Source organism: Taudactylus pleione, unplaced genomic scaffold (assembly GCF_031769625.1).
Source record: "Taudactylus pleione unplaced genomic scaffold, aTauple2 ptg000696l, whole genome shotgun sequence".
Taxonomy (NCBI): domain Eukaryota; kingdom Metazoa; phylum Chordata; class Amphibia; order Anura; family Myobatrachidae; genus Taudactylus; species Taudactylus pleione.
In genome coordinates this window covers 987,966-1,014,059 of record NW_028285098.1, presented here as the reverse complement: position 1 = coordinate 1,014,059, position 26,094 = coordinate 987,966, and the positions used below count along the sequence as shown (strand labels likewise).

Sequence of the window (26,094 nt, the reverse complement as noted above, 5' to 3'; positions counted from 1 at the left end):
CAGTCTCATTATATTCTGTACGGTGTAATCTGAGGAAAGGGATATGGGGAAATGTTACATGTGGTAGAAGGTGAGACAGGCGGCATTAACTAATATACACCCGGACAGCACCAGTCTTATTATAATCTGTACGGTGTAATCTGAGGAGAGGGATATGGGGAAATGTTACATGTGGTAGAAGATGAGACAGGCGGCAGTAACTAATATACACCCGGACAGCACCAGTCTTATTATATTCTGTACGGTGTAATCTGAGGAGAGGGATATGGGGAAATGTTACATGTGGTAGAAGGTGAGACAGGCAGCAGTAACTAATATACACCCGGACAGCACCAGTCTTATTATATTCTGTATGGTGTAATCTGAGGAGAGGGATATGGGAAATGTTACATGTGGTAGAAGGTGAGACAGGCGGCAGTAACTAATATACACCCGGACAGCCCCAGTCTTATTATATTCTGTACGGTGTAATCTGAGGAGAGGAATATGGGGAAATGTTACATGTGGTAGAAGATGAGACAGGCGGCAGTAACTAATATACACCCGGACAGCACCAGTCTTATTATATTCTGTATGGTGTAATCTGAGGAGAGGGATATGGGAAATGTTACATGTGGTAGAAGGTGAGACAGGCGGCATTAACTAATATACACCCGGACAGCACCAGTCTTATTATAATCTGTACGGTGTAATCTGAGGAGAGGGATATGGGGAAATGTTACATGTGGTAGAAGATGAGACAGGCGGCAGTAACTAATATACACCCGGACAGCACCAGTCTTATTATATTCTGTATGGTGTAATCTGAGGAGAGGGATATGGGGAAATGTTACATGTGGTAGAAGGTGAGACAGGCAGCAGTAACTAATATACACCCGGACACCACCAGTCTTATTATATTCTGTACGGTGTAATCTGAGGAGAGGGATATGGGGAAATGTTACATGTGGTAGAAGGTGAGACAGGCGGCATTAACTAATATACACCCGGAAAGCACCAGTCTCATTATATTCTGTACGGTGTAATCTGAGGAAAGGGATATGGGGAAATGTTACATGTGGTAGAAGATGAGACAGGCGGCAGTAACTAATATACACCCGGAAAGCACCAGTCTCATTATATTCTGTACAGTGTAATCTGAGGAAAGGGATATGGGGAAATGTTACATGTGGTAGAAGGTGAGACAGGCGGCATTAACTAATATACACCCGGACAGCACCAGTCTTATTATAATCTGTACGGTGTAATCTGAGGAGAGGGATATGGGGAAATGTTACATGTGGTAGAAGGTGAGACAGGCAGCAGTAACTAATATACACCCGGACAGCACCAGTCTCATTATATTCTGTACAGTGTAATCTGAGGAGAGGGATATGGGGAAATGTTACATGTGGTAGTAACTAATATACACCCGGACAGCACCAGTCTTATTATATTCTGTACGGTGTAATCTGAGGAGAGGGATATGGGGAAATGTTACATGTGGTAGAAGGTGAGACAGGCAGCAGTAACTAATATACACCCGGACAGCACCAGCCTTATTATATTCTGTACGGTGTAATCTGAGGAGAGGGTTATGGGGAAATGTTACATGTGGTAGAAGGTGAGACAGGTAGCAGTAACTAATATACACCCGCACAGCACCAGTCTTATTATATTCTGTAAGGTGTAATCTGAGGAAAGGGATATGGGGAAATGTTACATGTGGTAGAAGGTGAGACAGGCAGCAGTAACTAATATACACCCGGACAGCACCAGTCTCATTATATTCTGTACAGTGTAATCTGAGGAGAGGGATATGGGGAAATGTTACATGTGGTAGTAACTAATATACACCCGGACAGCACCAGTCTTATTATATTCTGTACGGTGTAATCTGAGGAGAGGGATATGGGGAAATGTTACATGTGGTAGAAGGTGAGACAGGCAGCAGTAACTAATATACACCCGGACAGCACCAGCCTTATTATATTCTGTACGGTGTAATCTGAGGAGAGGGTTATGGGGAAATGTTACATGTGGTAGAAGGTGAGACAGGTAGCAGTAACTAATATACACCCGCACAGCACCAGTCTTATTATATTCTGTAAGGTGTAATCTGAGGAAAGGGATATGGGGAAATGTTACATGTGGTAGAAGGTGAGACAGGCAGCAGTAACTAATATACACCCGGACAGCCCCAGTCTTATTATATTCTGTACGGTGTAATCTGAGGAGAGGGATATGGGGAAATGTTACATGTGGTAGTAACTAATGTACACCCGGACAACACCAGTCTTATTATATTCTGTATGGTGTAATCTGAGGAGAGGGATATGGGGAAATGTCACATGTGGTAGTAACTAATATACACCCGGACAACACCAGTGTTATTATATTCTGTACGGTGTAATCTGAGGAGAGGGATATGGGGAAATGTTACATGTGGTAGAAGATGAGACAGGCAGCAGTAACTAATATACACCCGGACAGCACCAGTATTATTATATTCTGTACAGTGTAATCTGAGGAGAGGGATATGGGGAAATGTTACATGTGGTAGAAGGTGAGACAGGCAGCAGTAACTAATATACACCCGGACACCACCAGTCTTATTATATTCTGTACGGTGTAATCTGAGGAGAGGGATATGGGGAAATGTTACATGTGGTAGAAGGTGAGACAGGTAGCAGTAACTAATATACACCCGGACAGCACCAGTCTTATTATATTCTGTACGGTGTAATCTGAGGAGAGGGATATGGGGAAATGTTACATGTGGTAGAAGGTGAGACAGGCAGCAGTAACTAATATACACCCGGACAGCACCAGTCTCATTATATTCTGTACAGTGTAATCTGAGGAGAGGGATATGGGGAAATGTTACATGTGGTAGTAACTAATATACACCCGGACAGCACCAGTCTTATTATATTCTGTACGGTGTAATCTGAGGAGAGGGATATGGGGAAATGTTACATGTGGTAGAAGGTGAGACAGGCAGCAGTAACTAATATACACCCGGACAGCACCAGCCTTATTATATTCTGTACGGTGTAATCTGAGGAGAGGGTTATGGGGAAATGTTACATGTGGTAGAAGGTGAGACAGGTAGCAGTAACTAATATACACCCGCACAGCACCAGTCTTATTATATTCTGTACGGTGTAATCTGAGGAGAGGGATATGGGGAAATGTTACATGTGGTAGAAGGTGAGACAGGCAGCAGTAACTAATATACACCCGGACACCACCAGTCTTATTATATTCTGTACGGTGTAATCTGAGGAGAGGGATATGGGGAAATGTTACATGTGGTAGAAGGTGAGACAGGCGGCATTAACTAATATACACCCGGAAAGCACCAGTCTCATTATATTCTGTACGGTGTAATCTGAGGAAAGGGATATGGGGAAATGTTACATGTGGTAGAAGGTGAGACAGGCGGCATTAACTAATATACACCCGGACAGCACCAGTCTTATTATAATCTGTACGGTGTAATCTGAGGAGAGGGATATGGGGAAATGTTACATGTGGTAGAAGATGAGACAGGCGGCAGTAACTAATATACACCCGGACAGCACCAGTATTATTATATTCTGTACGGTGTAATCTGAGAAGAGGGATATGGGGAAATGTTACATGTGGTAGAAGGTGAGACAGGCAGCAGTAACTAATATACACCCGGACACCACCAGTCTTATTATATTCTGTACGGTGTAATCTGAGGAGAGGGATATGGGGAAATGTTACATGTGGTAGAAGGTGAGACAGGCGGCATTAACTAATATACACCCGGAAAGCACCAGTCTCATTATATTCTGTACGGTGTAATCTGAGGAAAGGGATATGGGGAAATGTTACATGTGGTAGAAGGTGAGACAGGCGGCATTAACTAATATACACCCGGACAGCACCAGTCTTATTATAATCTGTACGGTGTAATCTGAGGAGAGGGATATGGGGAAATGTTACATGTGGTAGAAGATGAGACAGGCGGCAGTAACTAATATACACCCGGACAGCACCAGTATTATTATATTCTGTACGGTGTAATCTGAGGAGAGGGATATGGGGAAATGTTACATGTGGTAGAAGGTGAGACAGGCGGCATTAACTAATATACACCCGGAAAGCACCAGTCTCATTATATTCTGTACGGTGTAATCTGAGGAAAGGGATATGGGGAAATGTTACATGTGGTAGAAGGTGAGACAGGCGGCATTAACTAATATACACCCGGACAGCACCAGTCTTATTATAATCTGTACGGTGTAATCTGAGGAGAGGGATATGGGGAAATGTTACATGTGGTAGAAGATGAGACAGGCGGCAGTAACTAATATACACCCGGACAGCACCAGTCTTATTATATTCTGTACGGTGTAATCTGAGGAGAGGGATATGGGGAAATGTTACATGTGGTAGAAGATGAGACAGGCGGCAGTAACTAATATACACCCGGACAGCACCAGTCTTATTATATTCTGTACGGTGTAATCTGAGGAGAGGGATATGGGGAAATGTTACATGTGGTAGAAGGTGAGACAGGCAGCAGTAACTAATATACACCCGGACACCACCAGTCTTATTATATTCTGTACGGTGTAATCTGAGGAGAGGGATATGGGGAAATGTTACATGTGGTAGAAGGTGAGACAGGCGGCATTAACTAATATACACCCGGAAAGCACCAGTCTCATTATATTCTGTACGGTGTAATCTGAGGAAAGGGATATGGGGAAATGTTACATGTGGTAGAAGGTGAGACAGGCAGCAGTAACTAATATACACCCGGACAGCCCCAGTCTTATTATATTCTGTACGGTGTAATCTGAGGAGAGGGATATGGGGAAATGTTACATGTGGTAGTAACTAATGTACACCCGGACAACACCAGTCTTATTATATTCTGTATGGTGTAATCTGAGGAGAGGGATATGGGGAAATGTCACATGTGGTAGTAACTAATATACACCCGGACAACACCAGTGTTATTATATTCTGTACGGTGTAATCTGAGGAGAGGGATATGGGGAAATGTTACATGTGGTAGAAGATGAGACAGGCAGCAGTAACTAATATACACCCGGACAGCACCAGTATTATTATATTCTGTACAGTGTAATCTGAGGAGAGGGATATGGGGAAATGTTACATGTGGTAGAAGGTGAGACAGGCAGCAGTAACTAATATACACCCGGACACCACCAGTCTTATTATATTCTGTACGGTGTAATCTGAGGAGAGGGATATGGGGAAATGTTACATGTGGTAGAAGGTGAGACAGGTAGCAGTAACTAATATACACCCGGACAGCACCAGTCTTATTATATTCTGTACGGTGTAATCTGAGGAGAGGGATATGGGGAAATGTTACATGTGGTAGAAGGTGAGACAGGCAGCAGTAACTAATATACACCCGGACAGCACCAGTCTCATTATATTCTGTACAGTGTAATCTGAGGAGAGGGATATGGGGAAATGTTACATGTGGTAGTAACTAATATACACCCGGACAGCACCAGTCTTATTATATTCTGTACGGTGTAATCTGAGGAGAGGGATATGGGGAAATGTTACATGTGGTAGAAGGTGAGACAGGCAGCAGTAACTAATATACACCCGGACAGCACCAGCCTTATTATATTCTGTACGGTGTAATCTGAGGAGAGGGTTATGGGGAAATGTTACATGTGGTAGAAGGTGAGACAGGTAGCAGTAACTAATATACACCCGCACAGCACCAGTCTTATTATATTCTGTACGGTGTAATCTGAGGAGAGGGATATGGGGAAATGTTACATGTGGTAGAAGGTGAGACAGGCAGCAGTAACTAATATACACCCGGACACCACCAGTCTTATTATATTCTGTACGGTGTAATCTGAGGAGAGGGATATGGGGAAATGTTACATGTGGTAGAAGGTGAGACAGGCGGCATTAACTAATATACACCCGGAAAGCACCAGTCTCATTATATTCTGTACGGTGTAATCTGAGGAAAGGGATATGGGGAAATGTTACATGTGGTAGAAGGTGAGACAGGCGGCATTAACTAATATACACCCGGACAGCACCAGTCTTATTATAATCTGTACGGTGTAATCTGAGGAGAGGGATATGGGGAAATGTTACATGTGGTAGAAGATGAGACAGGCGGCAGTAACTAATATACACCCGGACAGCACCAGTATTATTATATTCTGTACGGTGTAATCTGAGAAGAGGGATATGGGGAAATGTTACATGTGGTAGAAGGTGAGACAGGCAGCAGTAACTAATATACACCCGGACACCACCAGTCTTATTATATTCTGTACGGTGTAATCTGAGGAGAGGGATATGGGGAAATGTTACATGTGGTAGAAGGTGAGACAGGCGGCATTAACTAATATACACCCGGAAAGCACCAGTCTCATTATATTCTGTACGGTGTAATCTGAGGAAAGGGATATGGGGAAATGTTACATGTGGTAGAAGGTGAGACAGGCGGCATTAACTAATATACACCCGGACAGCACCAGTCTTATTATAATCTGTACGGTGTAATCTGAGGAGAGGGATATGGGGAAATGTTACATGTGGTAGAAGATGAGACAGGCGGCAGTAACTAATATACACCCGGACAGCACCAGTATTATTATATTCTGTACGGTGTAATCTGAGGAGAGGGATATGGGGAAATGTTACATGTGGTAGAAGGTGAGACAGGCGGCATTAACTAATATACACCCGGAAAGCACCAGTCTCATTATATTCTGTACGGTGTAATCTGAGGAAAGGGATATGGGGAAATGTTACATGTGGTAGAAGGTGAGACAGGCGGCATTAACTAATATACACCCGGACAGCACCAGTCTTATTATAATCTGTACGGTGTAATCTGAGGAGAGGGATATGGGGAAATGTTACATGTGGTAGAAGATGAGACAGGCGGCAGTAACTAATATACACCCGGACAGCACCAGTCTTATTATATTCTGTACGGTGTAATCTGAGGAGAGGGATATGGGGAAATGTTACATGTGGTAGAAGATGAGACAGGCGGCAGTAACTAATATACACCCGGACAGCACCAGTCTTATTATATTCTGTACGGTGTAATCTGAGGAGAGGGATATGGGGAAATGTTACATGTGGTAGAAGGTGAGACAGGCAGCAGTAACTAATATACACCCGGACACCACCAGTCTTATTATATTCTGTACGGTGTAATCTGAGGAGAGGGATATGGGGAAATGTTACATGTGGTAGAAGGTGAGACAGGCGGCATTAACTAATATACACCCGGAAAGCACCAGTCTCATTATATTCTGTACGGTGTAATCTGAGGAAAGGGATATGGGGAAATGTTACATGTGGTAGAAGGTGAGACAGGCGGCATTAACTAATATACACCCGGACAGCACCAGTCTTATTATAATCTGTACGGTGTAATCTGAGGAGAGGGATATGGGGAAATGTTACATGTGGTAGAAGATGAGACAGGCGGCAGTAACTAATATACACCCGGACAGCACCAGTCTTATTATATTCTGTACGGTGTAATCTGAGGAGAGGGATATGGGGAAATGTTACATGTGGTAGAAGGTGAGACAGGCAGCAGTAACTAATATACACCCGGACAGCACCAGTCTTATTATATTCTGTATGGTGTAATCTGAGGAGAGGGATATGGGAAATGTTACATGTGGTAGAAGGTGAGACAGGCGGCAGTAACTAATATACACCCGGACAGCCCCAGTCTTATTATATTCTGTACGGTGTAATCTGAGGAGAGGGATATGGGGAAATGTTACATGTGGTAGAAGATGAGACAGGCGGCAGTAACTAATATACACCCGGACAGCACCAGTCTTATTATATTCTGTATGGTGTAATCTGAGGAGAGGGATATGGGAAATGTTACATGTGGTAGAAGGTGAGACAGGCGGCATTAACTAATATACACCCGGACAGCACCAGTCTTATTATAATCTGTACGGTGTAATCTGAGGAGAGGGATATGGGGAAATGTTACATGTGGTAGAAGATGAGACAGGCGGCAGTAACTAATATACACCCGGACAGCACCAGTCTTATTATATTCTGTATGGTGTAATCTGAGGAGAGGGATATGGGGAAATGTTACATGTGGTAGAAGGTGAGACAGGCAGCAGTAACTAATATACACCCGGACACCACCAGTCTTATTATATTCTGTACGGTGTAATCTGAGGAGAGGGATATGGGGAAATGTTACATGTGGTAGAAGGTGAGACAGGCGGCATTAACTAATATACACCCGGACAGCACCAGTCTTATTATAATCTGTACGGTGTAATCTGAGGAGAGGGATATGGGGAAATGTTACATGTGGTAGAAGATGAGACAGGCGGCAGTAACTAATATACACCCGGACAGCACCAGTCTTATTATATTCTGTACGGTGTAATCTGAGGAGAGGGATATGGGGAAATGTTACATGTGGTAGAAGGTGAGACAGGCAGCAGTAACTAATATACACCCGGACACCACCAGTCTTATTATATTCTGTACGGTGTAATCTGAGGAGAGGGATATGGGGAAATGTTACATGTGGTAGAAGGTGAGACAGGCGGCATTAACTAATATACACCCGGAAAGCACCAGTCTCATTATATTCTGTACGGTGTAATCTGAGGAAAGGGATATGGGGAAATGTTACATGTGGTAGAAGGTGAGACAGGCGGCAGTAACTAATATACACCCGGACACCACCAGTCTTATTATATTCTGTACGGTGTAATCTGAGGAGAGGGATATGGGGAAATGTTACATGTGGTAGAAGATGAGACAGGCGGCAGTAACTAATATACACCCGGAAAGCACCAGTCTCATTATATTCTGTACAGTGTAATCTGAGGAAAGGGATATGGGGAAATGTTACATGTGGTAGAAGGTGAGACAGGCGGCATTAACTAATATACACCCGGACAGCACCAGTCTTATTATAATCTGTACGGTGTAATCTGAGGAGAGGGATATGGGGAAATGTTACATGTGGTAGAAGGTGAGACAGGCAGCAGTAACTAATATACACCCGGACAGCACCAGTCTCATTATATTCTGTACAGTGTAATCTGAGGAGAGGGATATGGGGAAATGTTACATGTGGTAGTAACTAATATACACCCGGACAGCACCAGTCTTATTATATTCTGTACGGTGTAATCTGAGGAGAGGGATATGGGGAAATGTTACATGTGGTAGAAGGTGAAACAGGCAGCAGTAACTAATATACACCCGGACAGCACCAGCCTTATTATATTCTGTACGGTGTAATCTGAGGAGAGGGTTATGGGGAAATGTTACATGTGGTAGAAGGTGAGACAGGTAGCAGTAACTAATATACACCCGCACAGCACCAGTCTTATTATATTCTGTAAGGTGTAATCTGAGGAAAGGGATATGGGGAAATGTTACATGTGGTAGAAGGTGAGACAGGCAGCAGTAACTAATATACACCCGGACAGCCCCAGTCTTATTATATTCTGTACGGTGTAATCTGAGGAGAGGGATATGGGGAAATGTTACATGTGGTAGTAACTAATGTACACCCGGACAACACCAGTCTTATTATATTCTGTATGGTGTAATCTGAGGAGAGGGATATGGGGAAATGTCACATGTGGTAGTAACTAATATACACCCGGACAACACCAGTGTTATTATATTCTGTACGGTGTAATCTGAGGAGAGGGATATGGGGAAATGTTACATGTGGTAGAAGATGAGACAGGCAGCAGTAACTAATATACACCCGGACAGCACCAGTATTATTATATTCTGTACAGTGTAATCTGAGGAGAGGGATATGGGGAAATGTTACATGTGGTAGAAGGTGAGACAGGCAGCAGTAACTAATATACACCCGGACACCACCAGTCTTATTATATTCTGTACGGTGTAATCTGAGGAGAGGGATATGGGGAAATGTTACATGTGGTAGAAGGTGAGACAGGTAGCAGTAACTAATATACACCCGGACAGCACCAGTCTTATTATATTCTGTACGGTGTAATCTGAGGAGAGGGATATGGGGAAATGTTACATGTGGTAGAAGGTGAGACAGGCAGCAGTAACTAATATACACCCGGACAGCACCAGTCTCATTATATTCTGTACAGTGTAATCTGAGGAGAGGGATATGGGGAAATGTTACATGTGGTAGTAACTAATATACACCCGGACAGCACCAGTCTTATTATATTCTGTACGGTGTAATCTGAGGAGAGGGATATGGGGAAATGTTACATGTGGTAGAAGGTGAGACAGGCAGCAGTAACTAATATACACCCGGACAGCACCAGCCTTATTATATTCTGTACGGTGTAATCTGAGGAGAGGGTTATGGGGAAATGTTACATGTGGTAGAAGGTGAGACAGGTAGCAGTAACTAATATACACCCGCACAGCACCAGTCTTATTATATTCTGTACGGTGTAATCTGAGGAGAGGGATATGGGGAAATGTTACATGTGGTAGAAGGTGAGACAGGCAGCAGTAACTAATATACACCCGGACACCACCAGTCTTATTATATTCTGTACGGTGTAATCTGAGGAGAGGGATATGGGGAAATGTTACATGTGGTAGAAGGTGAGACAGGCGGCATTAACTAATATACACCCGGAAAGCACCAGTCTCATTATATTCTGTACAGTGTAATCTGAGGAAAGGGATATGGGGAAATGTTACATGTGGTAGAAGGTGAGACAGGCGGCATTAACTAATATACACCCGGACAGCACCAGTCTTATTATAATCTGTACGGTGTAATCTGAGGAGAGGGATATGGGGAAATGTTACATGTGGTAGAAGATGAGACAGGCGGCAGTAACTAATATACACCCGGACAGCACCAGTATTATTATATTCTGTACGGTGTAATCTGAGGAGAGGGATATGGGGAAATGTTACATGTGGTAGAAGGTGAGACAGGTAGCAGTAACTAATATACACCCGGACAGCACCAGTCTTATTATATTCTGTACGGTGTAATCTGAGGAGAGGGATATGGGGAAATGTTACATGTGGTAGAAGGTGAGACAGGCAGCAGTAACTAATATACACCCGGACAGCACCAGTCTCATTATATTCTGTACAGTGTAATCTGAGGAGAGGGATATGGGGAAATGTTACATGTGGTAGTAACTAATATACACCCGGACAGCACCAGTCTTATTATATTCTGTACGGTGTAATCTGAGGAAAGGGATATGGGGAAATGTTACATGTGGTAGAAGGTGAGACAGGCAGCAGTAACTAATATACACCCGGACAGCCCCAGTCTTATTATATTCTGTACGGTGTAATCTGAGGAGAGGGATATGGGGAAATGTTACATGTGGTAGTAACTAATATACACCCGGACAACACCAGTCTTATTATATTCTGTACGGTGTAATCTGAGGAGAGGGATATGGGGAAATGTTACATGTGGTAGAAGATGAGACAGGCAGCAGTAACTAATATACACCCGGACACCACCAGTCTTATTATATTCTGTACGGTGTAATCTGAGGAGAGGGATATGGGGAAATGTTACATGTGGTAGAAGGTGAGACAGGTAGCAGTAACTAATATACACCCGGACAGCACCAGTCTTATTATATTCTGTACGGTGTAATCTGAGGAGAGGGATATGGGGAAATGTTACATGTGGTAGTAACTAATATACACCCGGACAGCACCAGTCTTATTATATTCTGTACGGTGTAATCTGAGGAGAGGGATATGGGGAAATGTTACATGTGGTAGAAGGTGAGACAGGCAGCAGTAACTAATATACACCCGGACAGCACCAGCCTTATTATATTCTGTACGGTGTAATCTGAGGAGAGGGTTATGGGGAAATGTTACATGTGGTAGAAGGTGAGACAGGTAGCAGTAACTAATATACACCCGCACAGCACCAGTCTTATTATATTCTGTACGGTGTAATCTGAGGAGAGGGATATGGGGAAATGTTACATGTGGTAGAAGGTGAGACAGGCAGCAGTAACTAATATACACCCGGACAGCCCCAGTCTTATTATATTCTGTACGGTGTAATCTGAGGAGAGGGATATGGGGAAATGTTACATGTGGTAGAAGGTGAGACAGGTGGCAGTAACTAATATACACCCGGACAGCACCAGTCTTATTATATTCTGTACGGTGTAATCTGAGGAGAGGGATATGGGGAAATGTTACATGTGGTAGAAGATGAGACAGGCGGCAGTAACTAATATACACCCGGACAGCACCAGTCTTATTATATTCTGTACGGTGTAATCTGAGGAAAGGGATATGGGGAAATGTTACATGTGGTAGAAGGTGAGACAGGCAGCAGTAACTAATATACACCCGGACAGCCTCAGTCTTATTATATTCTGTACGGTGTAATCTGAGTAGAGGGATATGGGGAAATGTTACATGTGGTAGTAACTAATATACACCCGGACAACACCAGTCTTATTATATTCTGTATGGTGTAATCTGAGGAGAGGGATATGGGGAAATGTCACATGTGGTAGTAACTAATATACACCCGGACAACACCAGTCTTATTATATTCTGTACGGTGTAATCTGAGGAGAGGGATATGGGGAAATGTTACATGTGGTAGAAGGTGAGATCTGCTGCAGTCCCCTATAGATACATTTAGGGGACACTTATCATTTGTGGGGATATCCTACAAATTATAATTGATAAACAGGCCCCAGAGGGAGTTGTAAAATGGTGTAAATTACAGCTAAACAAAATGTATGTATAATGGGAGTATTTATCTTCCATATGCAGAGGGGGAAACTACTATCCAATTACAATCCAGTGGGCAGGGGTAGCACATGCGCTGGAACTACACACAGATGACATGAAACAACCTTAAGACGGGGGATACACACTACTAGGCTGTATGTTTAACACCCACATTTCCCCATTTGGCATTGTTTTAAATACTAAAACTGCAGGCTGGTCCTGTCCTCCCCATAGGACACCTGCGTTATGGTCTGACAGGTGTACTGCCCCAGTCACACTCCTCACCTGTCAGTGTACCTGGTCCTGTCCTCCCCATAGGACACCTGCGTTATGGTCTGACAGGTGTACTGCCCCAGTCACACTCCTCACCTGTCAGTGTACCTGGTCCTGTCCTCCCCATAGGACACCTGCGTTATGGTCTGACAGGTGTGCTGCCCCAGTCACACTCCTCACCAGTAATTGTACCTGGTCCTGTCCTCCCCATAGGACACCTGCGTTATGGTCTGACAGGTGTACTGCCCCAGTCACACTCCTCACCTGTCAGTGTACCTGGTCCTGTCCTCCCCATAGGACACCTGCGTTATGGTCTGACAGGTGTACTGCCCCAGTCACACTCCTCACCTGTCATTGTACCTGGTCCTGTCCTCTCCATAGGACACCTGCGTTATGGTCTGACAGGTGTACTGCCCCAGTCACACTCCTCACCTGTCAGTGTACCTGGTCCTGTCCTCCCCATAGGACACCTGCGTTATGGTCTGACAGGTGTACTGCCCCAGTCACACTCCTCACCTGTCAGTGTACCTGGTCCTGTCCTCCCCATAGGACACCTGCGTTATGGTCTGACAGGTGTACTGTCCCAGTCACACTCCTCACCTGTCAGTGTACCTGGTCCTGTCCTCCCCATAGGACACCTGCGTTATGGTCTGACAGGTGTACTGCCCCAGTCACACTCCTCACCTGTCAGTGTACCTGGTCCTGTCCTCCCCATAGGACACCTGCGTTATGGTCTGACAGGTGTACTGCCCCAGTCACACTCCTCACCTGTCAGTGTACCTGGTCCTGTCCTCCCCATAGGACACCTGCGTTATGGTCTGACAGGTGTACTGTCCCAGTCACACTCCTCACCTGTCAGTGTACCTGATCCTGTCCTCCCCATAGGACACCTGCGTTATGGTCTGACAGGTGTACTGCCCCAGTCACACTCCTCACCTGTCATTGTACCTGGTCCTGTCCTCCCCATAGGACCTGCGTTATAGTCTGACAGGTGTACTGCCCCAGTCACACTCCTCACCTGTCAGTGTACCTGGTCCTGTCCTCCCCATAGGACACCTGCGTTATAGTCTGACAGGTGTACTGCCCCAGTCACACTCCTCACCTGTCAGTGTACCTGGTCCTGTTCTCCCCATAGGACACCTGCGTTATGGTCTGACAGGTGTACTGCCCCAGTCACACTCCTCACCTGTCATTGTACCTGATCCTGTCCTCCCCATAGGACACCTGTGTTATGGTCTGACAGGTGTACTGCCCCAGTCACACTCCTCACCTGTCATTGTACCTGGTCCTGTCCTCCCCATAGGACACCTGCGTTATGGTCTGACAGGTGTACTGCCCCAGTCACACTCCTCACCTGTTACTGTACCTGATCCTGTCCTCCCCATAGGACACCTCCTTTATGGTCTGACAGGTGTACTGCCCCAGTCACACTCCTCACCTGTCATTGTACCTGGTCCTGTCCTCCCCATAGGACACCTGCGTTATGGTCTGACAGGTGTACTGCCCCAGTCACACTCCTCACCTGTCAGTGTACCTGGAGCAAGTAAAGTCTGCATTCAAATACATTGCTCTGTACACAGCCTACAACATCACGCCAACTTCCCACCCAGATCCCTACATTCTGGCACACTCAATTTAAGTATTGACACGACTGTGCAGGTGAGTTCTATGGAGTAAGATGTGTTTAAGACCATGCACAGTGAGAATTAGCACAATTTGCACTTAGTACTACATCAGCCCCAATGAGAGTACATGTGATGCTCTGAGCAGGGACCGGGCCAGGATTTATCACTCACCTTGTATTCTATGTATCTCTATATAGGTCACATGACTCGTCTTCCTCACACTGCCGCTGCGAGCTCTGACATCACAGGTATATTTCCCAGCATGCTCCAGCTGCGCTGACAGAACCCTGTATGTATCTGATGCACTGAATTCCTGCACATTGCGCCCATCTCTGTAGAAAGCAAATCTCAGCTCTGTGACACCCCTGAGAGGAGCGAGGGTCGTGTCACATGTCAGGGTCATGTGATCACCTTCCGTTATTGTGTCTGGTGTCATTTTTATTTCAGGATATGAGAACCGCTCTGCAAGAGGAAATTATTAAACTTAAAAATTGCTGATGTGTAATGAAGGAGACACAGGGCTGGGGGAGCTCTACGCCATGGTATATGAGCTCTGACTTATGTGTACAGCTGTGGTATATGAGCTCTGACTTATGTGTACAGCTGTGGTATATGAGCAGTGACTTATGTGTACAGCTGTGGTATATATGAGCAGTGACTTATGTGTACAGCTGTGGTATAGGAGCAGTGACTTATGTGTACAGCTGTGGTATAGGAGCAGTGACTTATGTGTAGAGCTGTGGTATAGGAGCAGTGACTTATGTGTAGAGCTGTGGTATAGGAGCAGTGACTTATGTGTACAGCTGTGGTATATGAGCTCTGACTTATGTGTACAGCTGTGGTATAGGAGCAGTGACTTATGTTTACAGCTGTGGTATATGAGCAGTGACTTATGTGTACAGCTGTGGTATATGAGCTCTGACTTATGTGTACAGCTGTGGTATATGAGCTCTGACTTATGTGTACAGCTGTGGTATATGAGCTCTGACTTATGTGTACAGCTGTGGTATAGGAGCAGTGACTTATGTGTACAGCTGTGGTATAGGAGCAGTGACTTATGTTTACAGCCGTGGTATATGAGCAGTGACTTATGTGTACAGCCGTGGTATAGGAGCAGTGACTTATGTGTACAGCCGTGGTATAGGAGCAGTGACTTATGTGTACAGCGTGGTATAGAAGCAGTGACTTATGTGTACAGCCGTGGTATAGGAGCACTGACTTATGTGTACAGCTGTGGTATAGGAGCAGTGACTTATGTGTACAGCGTGGTATAGGAGCAGTGACTTATGTGTACAGCCGTGGTATAGGAGCTCTGACTTATGTGTACAGCCGTGGTATAGGAGCTCTGACTTATGTGTACAGCCGTGGTATAGGAGCACTGACTTATGTGTACAGCCGTGGTATAGGAGCACTGACTTATGTGTACAGCCGTGGTATATGAGCAGTGACTTATGTGTACAGCTGTGGTATATATGAGCAGTGACTTATGTGTACAGCCGTGGTATAGGAGCACTGACTTATGTGTACAGCGTGGTATAGGAGCACTGACTTATGTGTACAGCCGTGGTATAGGAGCTCTGACTTATGTGTACAGCCGTGGTATAGGAGCAGTGACTTATGTGTACAGCCGTGGTATAGGAGCACTGACTTATGTGTACAGCCGTGGTATAGGAGCACTGACTTATGTGTACAGCCGTGGTATAGGAGCTCTGACTTATGTGTACAGCCGTGGTATAGGAGCTCTGACTTATGTGTACAGCCGTGGTATAGGAGCACTGACTTATGTGTACAGCCGTGGTATAGGAGCACTGACTTATGTGTACAGCCGTGGTATATGAGCAGTGACTTATGTGTACAGCTGTGGTATATATGAGCAGTGACTTATGTGTACAGCCGTGGTATAGGAGCAGTGACTTATGTGTACAGCCGTGGTATAGGAGCAGTGACTTATGTGTACAGCCGTGGTATAGGAGCAGTGACTTATGTGTACAGCCGTGGTATAGGAGCAGTGACTTATGTGTACAGCCGTGGTATAGGAGCAGTGACTTATGTGTACAGCCGTGGTATAGGAGCAGTGACTTATGTGTACAGCGTGGTATAGGAGCAGTGACTTATGTGTACAGCCGTGGTATAGGAGCACTGACTTATGTGTACAGCCGTGGTATAGGAGCTCTGACTTATGTGTACAGCCGTGGTATAGGAGCACTGACTTATGTGTACAGCCGTGGTATAGGAGCAGTGACTTATGTGTACAGCCGTGGTATAGGAGCAGTGACTTATGTGTACAGCCGTGGTATATATGAGCAGTGACTTATGTGTACAGCCGTGGTATAGGAGCAGTGACTTATGTGTACAGCCATGGTATATATGAGCAGTGACTTATTTGTACAGCCGTGGTATAGGAGCAGTGACTTATGTGTACAGCCGTGGTATAGGAGCAGTGACTTATGTGTACAGCCGTGGTATAGGAGCAGTGACTTATGTGTACAGCCGTGGTATAGGAGCAGTGACTTATGTGTACAGCCGTGGTATAGGAGCACTGACTTATGTGTACAGCCGTGGTATAGGAGCTCTGACTTGTGTGTACAGCCGTGGTATAGGAGCTCTGACTTGTGTGTACAGCCGTGGTATAGGAGCTCTGACTTGTGTGTACAGCCGTGGTATAGGAGCTCTGACTTGTGTGTACAGCCGTGATATAGGAGCAGTGACTTGTGTGTACAGCCGTGATATAAGAGCAGTGACTTGTGTGTACAGCCGTGGTATAGGAGCACTGACTTATGTGTACAGCCGTGGTATAGGAGCAGTGACTTATGTGTACAGCCGTGGTATAGGAGCACTGACTTATGTGTACAGCCGTGGTATAGGAGCACTGACTTATGTGTACAGCCGTGGTATAGGAGCACTGACTTATGTGTACAGCCGTGGTATAGGAGCTCTGACTTATGTGTACAGCCGTGGTATAGGAGCACTGACTTATGTGTACAGCCGTGGTATAGGAGCACTGACTTATGTGTACAGCCGTGGTATAGGAGCACTGACTTATGTGTACAGCCGTGGTATAGGAGCAGTGACTTATGTGTACAGCCGTGGTATAGGAGCAGTGACTTATGTGTACAGCTGTGGTATAGGAGCAGTGCCTTATGTGTACAGCTGTGGTATAGGAGCAGTGCCTTATGTGTACAGCCGTGGTATAGGAGCAGTGACTTATGTGTACAGCCGTGGTATAGGAGCAGTGACTTATGTGTACAGCCGTGGTATAGGAGCAGTGACTTATGTGTACAGCCGTGGTATAGGAGCAGTGACTTATGTGTACAGCCGTGGTATAGGAGCAGTGACTTATGTGTACAGCCGTGGTATAGGAGCAGTGACTTATGTGTACAGCCGTGGTATAGGAGCACTGACTTATGTGTACAGCCGTGGTATAGGAGCACTGACTTATGTGTACAGCCGTGGTATAGGAGCAGTGACTTATGTCAACAGCCGTGGTATAGGAGCAGTGACTTATGTGTACAGCCGTGGTATAGGAGCACTGACTTATGTGTACAGCCGTGGTATAGGAGCAGTGACTTATGTGTACAGCCGTGGTATAGGAGCAGTGACTTATGTGTACAGCTGTGGTATAGGAGCAGTGACTTATGTGTACAGCTGTGGTATAGGAGCAGTGACTTATGTGTACAGCTGTGGTATAGGAGCACTGACTTATGTGTACAGCTGTGGTATAGGAGCAGTGACTTATGTGTACAGCCGTGGTATAGGAGCAGTGACTTATGTGTACAGCTGTGATAAAAGAGCAGTGACTTATGTGTACAGCCATGGTATATGAGCACTGACTTATGTGTACAGTTGTTATTATAAGCAAATGCCTAGGGGCGACTCAAGAATCCCAGGGGCATACGATGGCCCTGCAGCATCATACCTGCACCGCCCGCTCTCTGCTTCCCCCCCGCGCCGGAACCAATGCTCCCTGACAGACGACAATTACTGTGTGTGAATGACTTGAGCAGCCTGCTAGTGCTGGGGCTGACTGTAGGGGGAGCTGCAGCAAAAGCGCGCAGCCCCTCTAAGGCAGGTCTCCTATCATTCATTCTGCTGCATGCTGCTGATCCTGAGGGCTTGCTACCGGCGCCGGGTGACACCTGTCAGATACTGAGTTCTTCTCCTTCCCCTGTGCTCTGGATCTGCACTGCAAGTGAGTACCTATGTGTAGTGCCAGTGGGAGATGACTTTTACATCTGTTGTATGTATTTGGCTCAGGCTGGCTGTATTTGAAAGAGGTGTATGTGTGTTCCTGTGTAGGCTTTGTCAGCGTGGGTGCACCTGTGTCAGCGTGTGTGCATATATCAGCGTGGGTGGACCTGTGTCGGCATGTGTGCGCGTATATATGTCAGCGTGTGTGCATCTGTCGGCATGTGTGTGCGTCTGTGTCAGCGCGTGTGCGTCTGTGTCAGCGCGTGTGTGTCCATCAAATACACAGGGTGGTGTATAGATCCCCTTCAGTATTAGTACCTGGGAGTGACGTGCAGTGACGGTGGAAGTACAGTACCATGCCCATACAGTCCACAAAAAGAAGGAATTTGTTCGCTCGCCATTGAGACGATGCAGGAGGGGGAAGCTATGGTGTGCTAACAGACGACTCGGGGAGATGGTGTGGCTGAGAGACGATGCAGGAGGGGGAAGCGATGGTGTGCTAACAGACGACTCAGTGGGAGATGGTGTGGCTGAGAGACGATGCAGGAGGGGGAAGCTATGGTGTGCTAACAGATGACTCGGGGAGATGGTGTGACTGAGAGACGATGCAGGAGGGGGAAGCGATGGTGTGCTAACAGACGACTCAGGGGGAGATTGTGTGGCTGAGAGACGATGCAGGAGGGTGAAGTGATGGTGTGCTAACAGACGACTCAGGGGGAGATGGTGTGGCTGAGAGACGATGCAGGAGGGGGAAGTGATGGTGTGCTAACAGACGACTCAGGGGGAGATGGTGTGGCTGAGAGACGATGCAGGAGGCGGAAGCGATGGTGTGCTAACAGACGACTCAGGGGGAGATGGTGTGACTGAGAGACGATGCAGGAGGGGGAAACGATGGTGTGCTAACAGACGACTCGGGGGGATGGTGTGGCTAAGAGACGATGCAGGAGGGGGAAGCGATGGTGTGCTGAGAGATGACTCAGGGGGAGATGGTGTGACTGAGAGACGATGCAGGAGGGGGAAGCGATGGTGTGCTAACAGACGACTCAGGGGGGGCTGGTGTGACTGAGAGACGATGCAGGAGGGGGAAGCAATGGTGTGCTGAGAGATGACTCAGGGGGAGATGGTGTGACTGAGAGACGATGCAGGAGGGGGAAGCTATGGTGTGCTGAGAGATGACTCAGGGGGAGATGGTGTGACTGAGACGATGCAGGAGGGGGAAGCGATGGTGTGCTGAGAGATGACTCAGGGGGAGATGGTGTGACTGAGAGACGATGCAGGAGGGGGAAGCGATGGTGTGCTGAGAGATGACTCAGGGGGAGATGGTGTGACTGAGAGACGATGCAGGAGGGGGAAGCGATGGTGTGCTGAGAGATGACTCAGGGGGAGATGGTGTGGCTGAGAGACACAGGGGCACACATCTGGGTGAAACGCTGTTGTATGATGATGACCTTATTAATATTCCTACACAAACAGGCATCTTCCGGACAATGTGACCTACATGAATAGTGAATACCGACTGAAGACGCCATCATCCCAGGGAGGATACATTTCCACATTGTGAGAAACCACCATATAGATAAGGAGCATATGTAAAGGAATGTTCCCAGAGTGACGAGAAATGGGTGGCATGTCATGTTTGCTCGCCCCATTTAAAGTGACCATGCCCCTTGTTATTTGACCGTGCCCATTTTTTTGCTGCGCGGCGGAGGCGCACAATATTCTTGTCGCGTGTTTGTGGGGTGGGGGGACTGGGGGGCGCCGTTCTTCTTTCCCTGGGCTCCGGAGACTGTAGTTACGCCACTGCTATGGGGGGTATTACTACTGTAAATGGGCACTACTACAGGAACATTACTATGTATGTGTGTGTGTGTATATATATATGTGTGTGTGTGTGTATATATATATATATGTGTGTGTGTGTAGGGGTCACCAGTAAAAATTTTGCCTAGGGCACCAAATTGGCCAGGGCCGGCTCTGCCTGTGCCAGATGATGGTTGGTCAGGGTGTATGAACAACCATCAGCTGCTGATCAGTCTTTCAGGTGCGTACAAAGCTTTAGGGCCTGATTCTGAGACTCATGCATAAATTCCATACACCAGCCGCAATCCAAAGTCTAATCTGAGTATCTTCCTTGTTCTGAGTCACACAGATCTCCGCACCGCCCCCAAGAGCCATCACTACCATTGGTACCCGCCCTATGCTGGTGCAGGAGATACCACTGAGATAGGTCTCCCCTTAGCGTATGCACAACTCTGGCACTACACCCATGACACAGCTGCTCTCTTATGTGTGCGTGCCCAGTTTCAGCCCAATTGACACCCAGTAACTCCTGTTATGCACGGAGCCATATTTCCAAAAATATCACCTGAAAAATGGCGCACCCTACACATTGCATAAGGTCTGTTACTTTTGTCAGGGCTACCTCTCCTCTCTCCTTTATAGGGACAGAGGCACACATGTAGAGGTGAGGGGACAGACATACATGTCGGAACAGAGACACACGTGTGGTGGGGGACGAGGCATACGTGAAGATGGGAGTAGGAGGCAGAGGCACACATGAGTAGCAGGGTGGCAGAGATACACATGTAGAGGTGGTGGTAGAGACATATATGGTGAGCAGGGTGGCAGAGTTACACATGTAGAGGTGGTGGTGGTAGAGACATGCATGGGGAGCAGGGTGGCAGAGATACACATGTAGAGGTGGTGGTAGAGGCACACATGGGGAGCAGGGTGGCAGAGATACACATGTAGAGGTGGTGGTAGAGACATACATGGGGAGCAGGGTGGCAGAGATACACATGCAGAGGTGGTGGTAGAGGCATACATGTAGAGGTGGTGGTAGAGACATACATGGGGAGCAGGGTGGCAGAGATACACATGTAGAGGTGGTGGTAGAGACATACATGGGGAGCAGGGTGGCAGAGATACACATGTAGAGGTGGTGGTAGAGACATACATGGGGAGCAGGGTGGCAGAGATACACATGTAGAGGTGGTGGTAGATACATTCATAGGGAGCAGGGTGGCAGAGATACACATGTACAGACATACATGGGGAACAGGGTGGCAGAGATACACATGTAGAGGTGGTGGTAGAGACACATGGGGAGCAGGGTGGCAGAGATACACATGTAGAGGTGGTGGTAGAGACATACATGGGGAGCAGGGTGGCAGAGATACACATGTAGAGGTGGTGGTAGAGACATACATGGGAAGCAGGGTGGCAGGAATACACATGTAGAGGTGGTGGTAGAGACATACATGGGGAGCAGGATGGCAGAGATACACATGTAGAGGTGGTGGTAGAGACATACATGGGGAGCAGGGTGGCAGAGATACACATGTAGAGGTGGTGGTAGAGACATACATGGGGAGCAGCTGAAGATGGGCATATACTGTAGATACACACAGGGAGAGGAGGCAGAGGCACACGTGGAGGAGAGGAGGGAGGCACAGGAATCTTCTGTGTACTGTTATTACCATGGATGTGGGGGTAGGAGTAGAATTATACATTTGGGGCAGGGACATGTGACTTGTATGAGGAGGAGAATCCCCCTGCCCGCATATAAATCACATTCAGCCAGGGGCAAAGAGGGGGAGGGAATGGGTTCTAATTACATGGACTTGATGGAGGGTCAGCGCCCCCCCACCCCTAACCTGTCTGTGGCAGTAGCCTGTGTCCCTCCAGCACACGCTGCTGTTTGCTGGGCTGCGGTAGCTCCAGGGAGGCTGATCAGCAGCAGCAGTCTCCTCTGCCTGTGTTTTGGGTGGGGGGGAACGATCCTTCCCCTGGATTTGTCCCTGGCCCAGGGGCACATGGCACAGAAAAAAAGCAATATAACAACTAACACACAATAGGTTACCGGTATAATGTGCTACTTGTATCATTTGTCAGGGGAAATGATTTCCCTTTCTTCCTATCAGTAACAAATATGGAAGTGGGGAGACTCTGGGTAATTTTCCCGAATTTCTCCTTCTACCCATACAGGTGCTTCATCTGCTACTCCTGATTGGCTGAATTACCTGTCACTCACAACACAATTATCTAATTATATAAGTAACAAATTGTGAGCAATTATAAAACTGTAACATAGATAATAATATATCACATTACTAGGGCAGCTCACCTGTCACTGAGATATAAGATGTGTTAGAGTAATTATAATAACGAGGATCATCATCATTAAGGTGTAATAATTGCTGTGTACAATTATATGTGCCGGTCATATTTATATCCACTTTACTAATATACAGAGAGTCGGTGACTGCTGGGGGTCTCATTATTACACCGTCCTTGTAAAATACTGTGTTTATTCCAGGATATCCCGTCACATTGTGACATCTCAGTGTCAGGGGGTCTCCTTCATAGACTGAGGGGGGTCTCTGCAGGATGAGATACCCTAAGATATAAAACAATATTACTGACGTGTAAATGAGAATAACAGAAGCACAACAAGGGGGAAGTGAGGAGCTGTGCCGGGTAACTCACCAAGAATAACATCCAGTGTGACGGGGTGACTGTAACCAACAGTACTGGTCCTGCACTGGTAATCTCCACTGTCTGATAATATGGCATGTACAATCTCAATGCTCTGCTGGTTTCCATGTACTGGTTTATTGTCTTTATACCAGTAATATCCCTGTGTCTCTCCAGCAGCAGATCCTGTATCACATGTTATAGTCACTGATTCATGGATGAATATATTGTAATAATTAGGAGTGAGGGTCACCACAGGTCTCACGGCAGCTCCTACAGAACATCAGAGGTTACAGTTATATATCACAGGGAAGGGACATACACACTGACTATATTACAGTACAATGTGCAGAGGTTACAGATCACAGGGAAGGGACATACACACTGACTATATTACAGTACAATGTGCAGAGGTTACAGTTATAAATCACAGGGAAGGAACATACACACTGTGACTGACTATATTACAGTACAATGTGCAGAGGTTACAGTTATAGATCACAGGGAAGGGACATACAGACTGTGACTGACTATATTACAGTACAATGTGCAGAGGTTACAGTTACATATCACAGGGAAGGGACATACAGACTGACTGACTATATTACAGTACAATGTGCAGAGGTTACAGTTATATATCACAGGGAAGGAACATACAGACTGTGACTGACTATATTACAGTATAATGTGCAGAGGTTACAGTGATAGATCACAGGGAAGGGATTACAATGATAGATCACAGGGAAGGGACATACAGTCTGTGACTGACTATATTACAGTACAATGTGCAGAGGTTACAGATCACAGGGAAGGGACATACAGACTGTGACTGACTATATTACAGTACAATGTGCAGAGGTTACAGTTATAGATCACAGGGAAGGGACATACATACAGACTGACTGACTATATTACAGTACAATGTGCAGAGGTTACAGTGATAGATCACAGGGAAGGGACATACACACTGACTGTATTACAGTACAATGTGCAGAGGTTACAGTTATATATCACAGGGAAGGAACATACACACTGTGACTGACTATATTACAGTACAATGTGCAGAGGTTACAGTTATAGATCACAGGGAAGGGACATACAGACTGTGACTGACTATATTACAGTACAATGTGCAGAGGTTACAGTTATAGATCACAGGGAAGGGACATACAGTCTGTGACTGACTATATTACAGTACAATGTGCAGAGGTTACAGTTATAGATCACAGGGAAGGGACATACAGACTGTGACTGACTATATTACAGTACAATGTGCAGAGGTTACAGTTATAGATCACTGGGAAGTGACATACAGACTGTGTGACTATATTACAGTACAATGTGCAGAGGTTACAGTTATAGATCACAGGGAAGGGACATACAGACTGACTGACTATATTACAGTACAATGTGCAGAGGTTACAGATCACAGGGAAGGGACATACAGACTGTGACTGACTATATTACAGTACAATGTGCAGAGGTTACAGTTATAGATCACATGGAAGGGACATACACACTGTGACTATATTACAGTACAATGTGCGGAGGTTACAGTTATAGATCACATGGAAGGGACATACACACTGTGACTATATTACAGTACAATGTGCAGAGGTTACAGTTATAGATCACAGGGAAGGGACATACACACTGTGACTATATTACAGTACAATGTGCAGAGGTTACAGTTATAGATCACAGGGAAGGAACATACAGACTGTGACTGACTATATTACAGTATAATGTGCAGAGGTTAGTTATAGATCATAGAGAAGGGACATACAGACTGTGACTGACTATATTACAGTACAATGTGCAGAGGTTACAGTTATAGATCACAGGGAAGGGACATACAGACTGTGACTGACTATATTACAGTACAATGTGCAGAGGTTACAGTTATAGATCACTGGGAAGTGACATACAGACTGTGTGACTATATTACAGTACAATGTGCAGAGGTTACAGTTATAGATCACAGGGAAGGGACATACAGTCTGTGACTGACTATATTACAGTACAATGTGCAGAGGTTACAGTTATAGATCACAGGGAAGGGACATACAGACAGTGACTATATTACAGTACAATGTGCAGAGGTTATAGATCACAGGGAAGGGACATACAGACTGACTGACTATATTACAGTACAATGTGCAGAGGTTACAGATCACAGGGAAGGGACATACAGACTGTGACTGACTATATTACAGTACAATGTGCAGAGGTTACAGTTATAGATCACATGGAAGGGACATACACACTGTGACTATATTACAGTACAATGTGCGGAGGTTACAGTTATAGATCACATGGAAGGGACATACACACTGTGACTATATTACAGTACAATGTGCAGAGGTTACAGTTATAGATCACAGGGAAGGGACATACAGACTGTGACTGACTATATTACAGTATAATGTGCAGAGGTTAGTTATAGATCATAGAGAAGGGACATACAGACTGTGACTGACTATATTACAGTACAATGTGCAGAGGTTACAGATCACAGGGAAGGGACATACAGACTGTGACTGACTATATTACAGTACAATATGCAGAGGTTACAGTTATAGATCACAGGGAAGGGACATACAGACTGTGACTGACTATATTACAGTATAATGTGCAGAGGTTAGTTATAGATCACAGGGAAGGGACATACAGACTGTGACTGACTATATTACAGTACAATGTGCAGAGGTTACAGATCACAGGGAAGGGACATACACACTGTGACTGACTATATTACAGTACAATGTGTAGAGGTTACAGTTAT

The 26,094-nt window shown here is 45.8% G+C and overlaps 1 protein-coding gene and 1 long non-coding RNA gene across 2 annotated transcripts in view; one reads left to right on the top strand and one right to left on the bottom strand.

Moving 5' to 3' along the window:
• Positions 1-26,094, top strand: part of LOC148477726 (uncharacterized) — a 274,964-nt gene that overhangs the window by 191,973 nt on the left and 56,897 nt on the right. The gene's annotated exons all lie outside the window — the stretch shown is intronic.
• LOC148477727 (Fc receptor-like protein 3) overlaps positions 1-26,094 on the bottom strand; it is a 99,974-nt gene that overhangs the window by 24,004 nt on the left and 49,876 nt on the right. Inside the window, exons 3-6 of the mRNA XM_088456304.1 lie at positions 23,322-23,582; positions 22,960-23,232; positions 14,817-15,107; positions 12,210-12,283 (exon numbers count right to left, since the gene is read on the bottom strand). Of these exons, the coding sequence (XP_088312430.1) occupies positions 12,210-12,283; positions 14,817-15,107; positions 22,960-23,232; positions 23,322-23,582 (899 nt within the window). The remainder of the gene's footprint in view (positions 1-12,209; positions 12,284-14,816; positions 15,108-22,959; positions 23,233-23,321; positions 23,583-26,094) is intronic.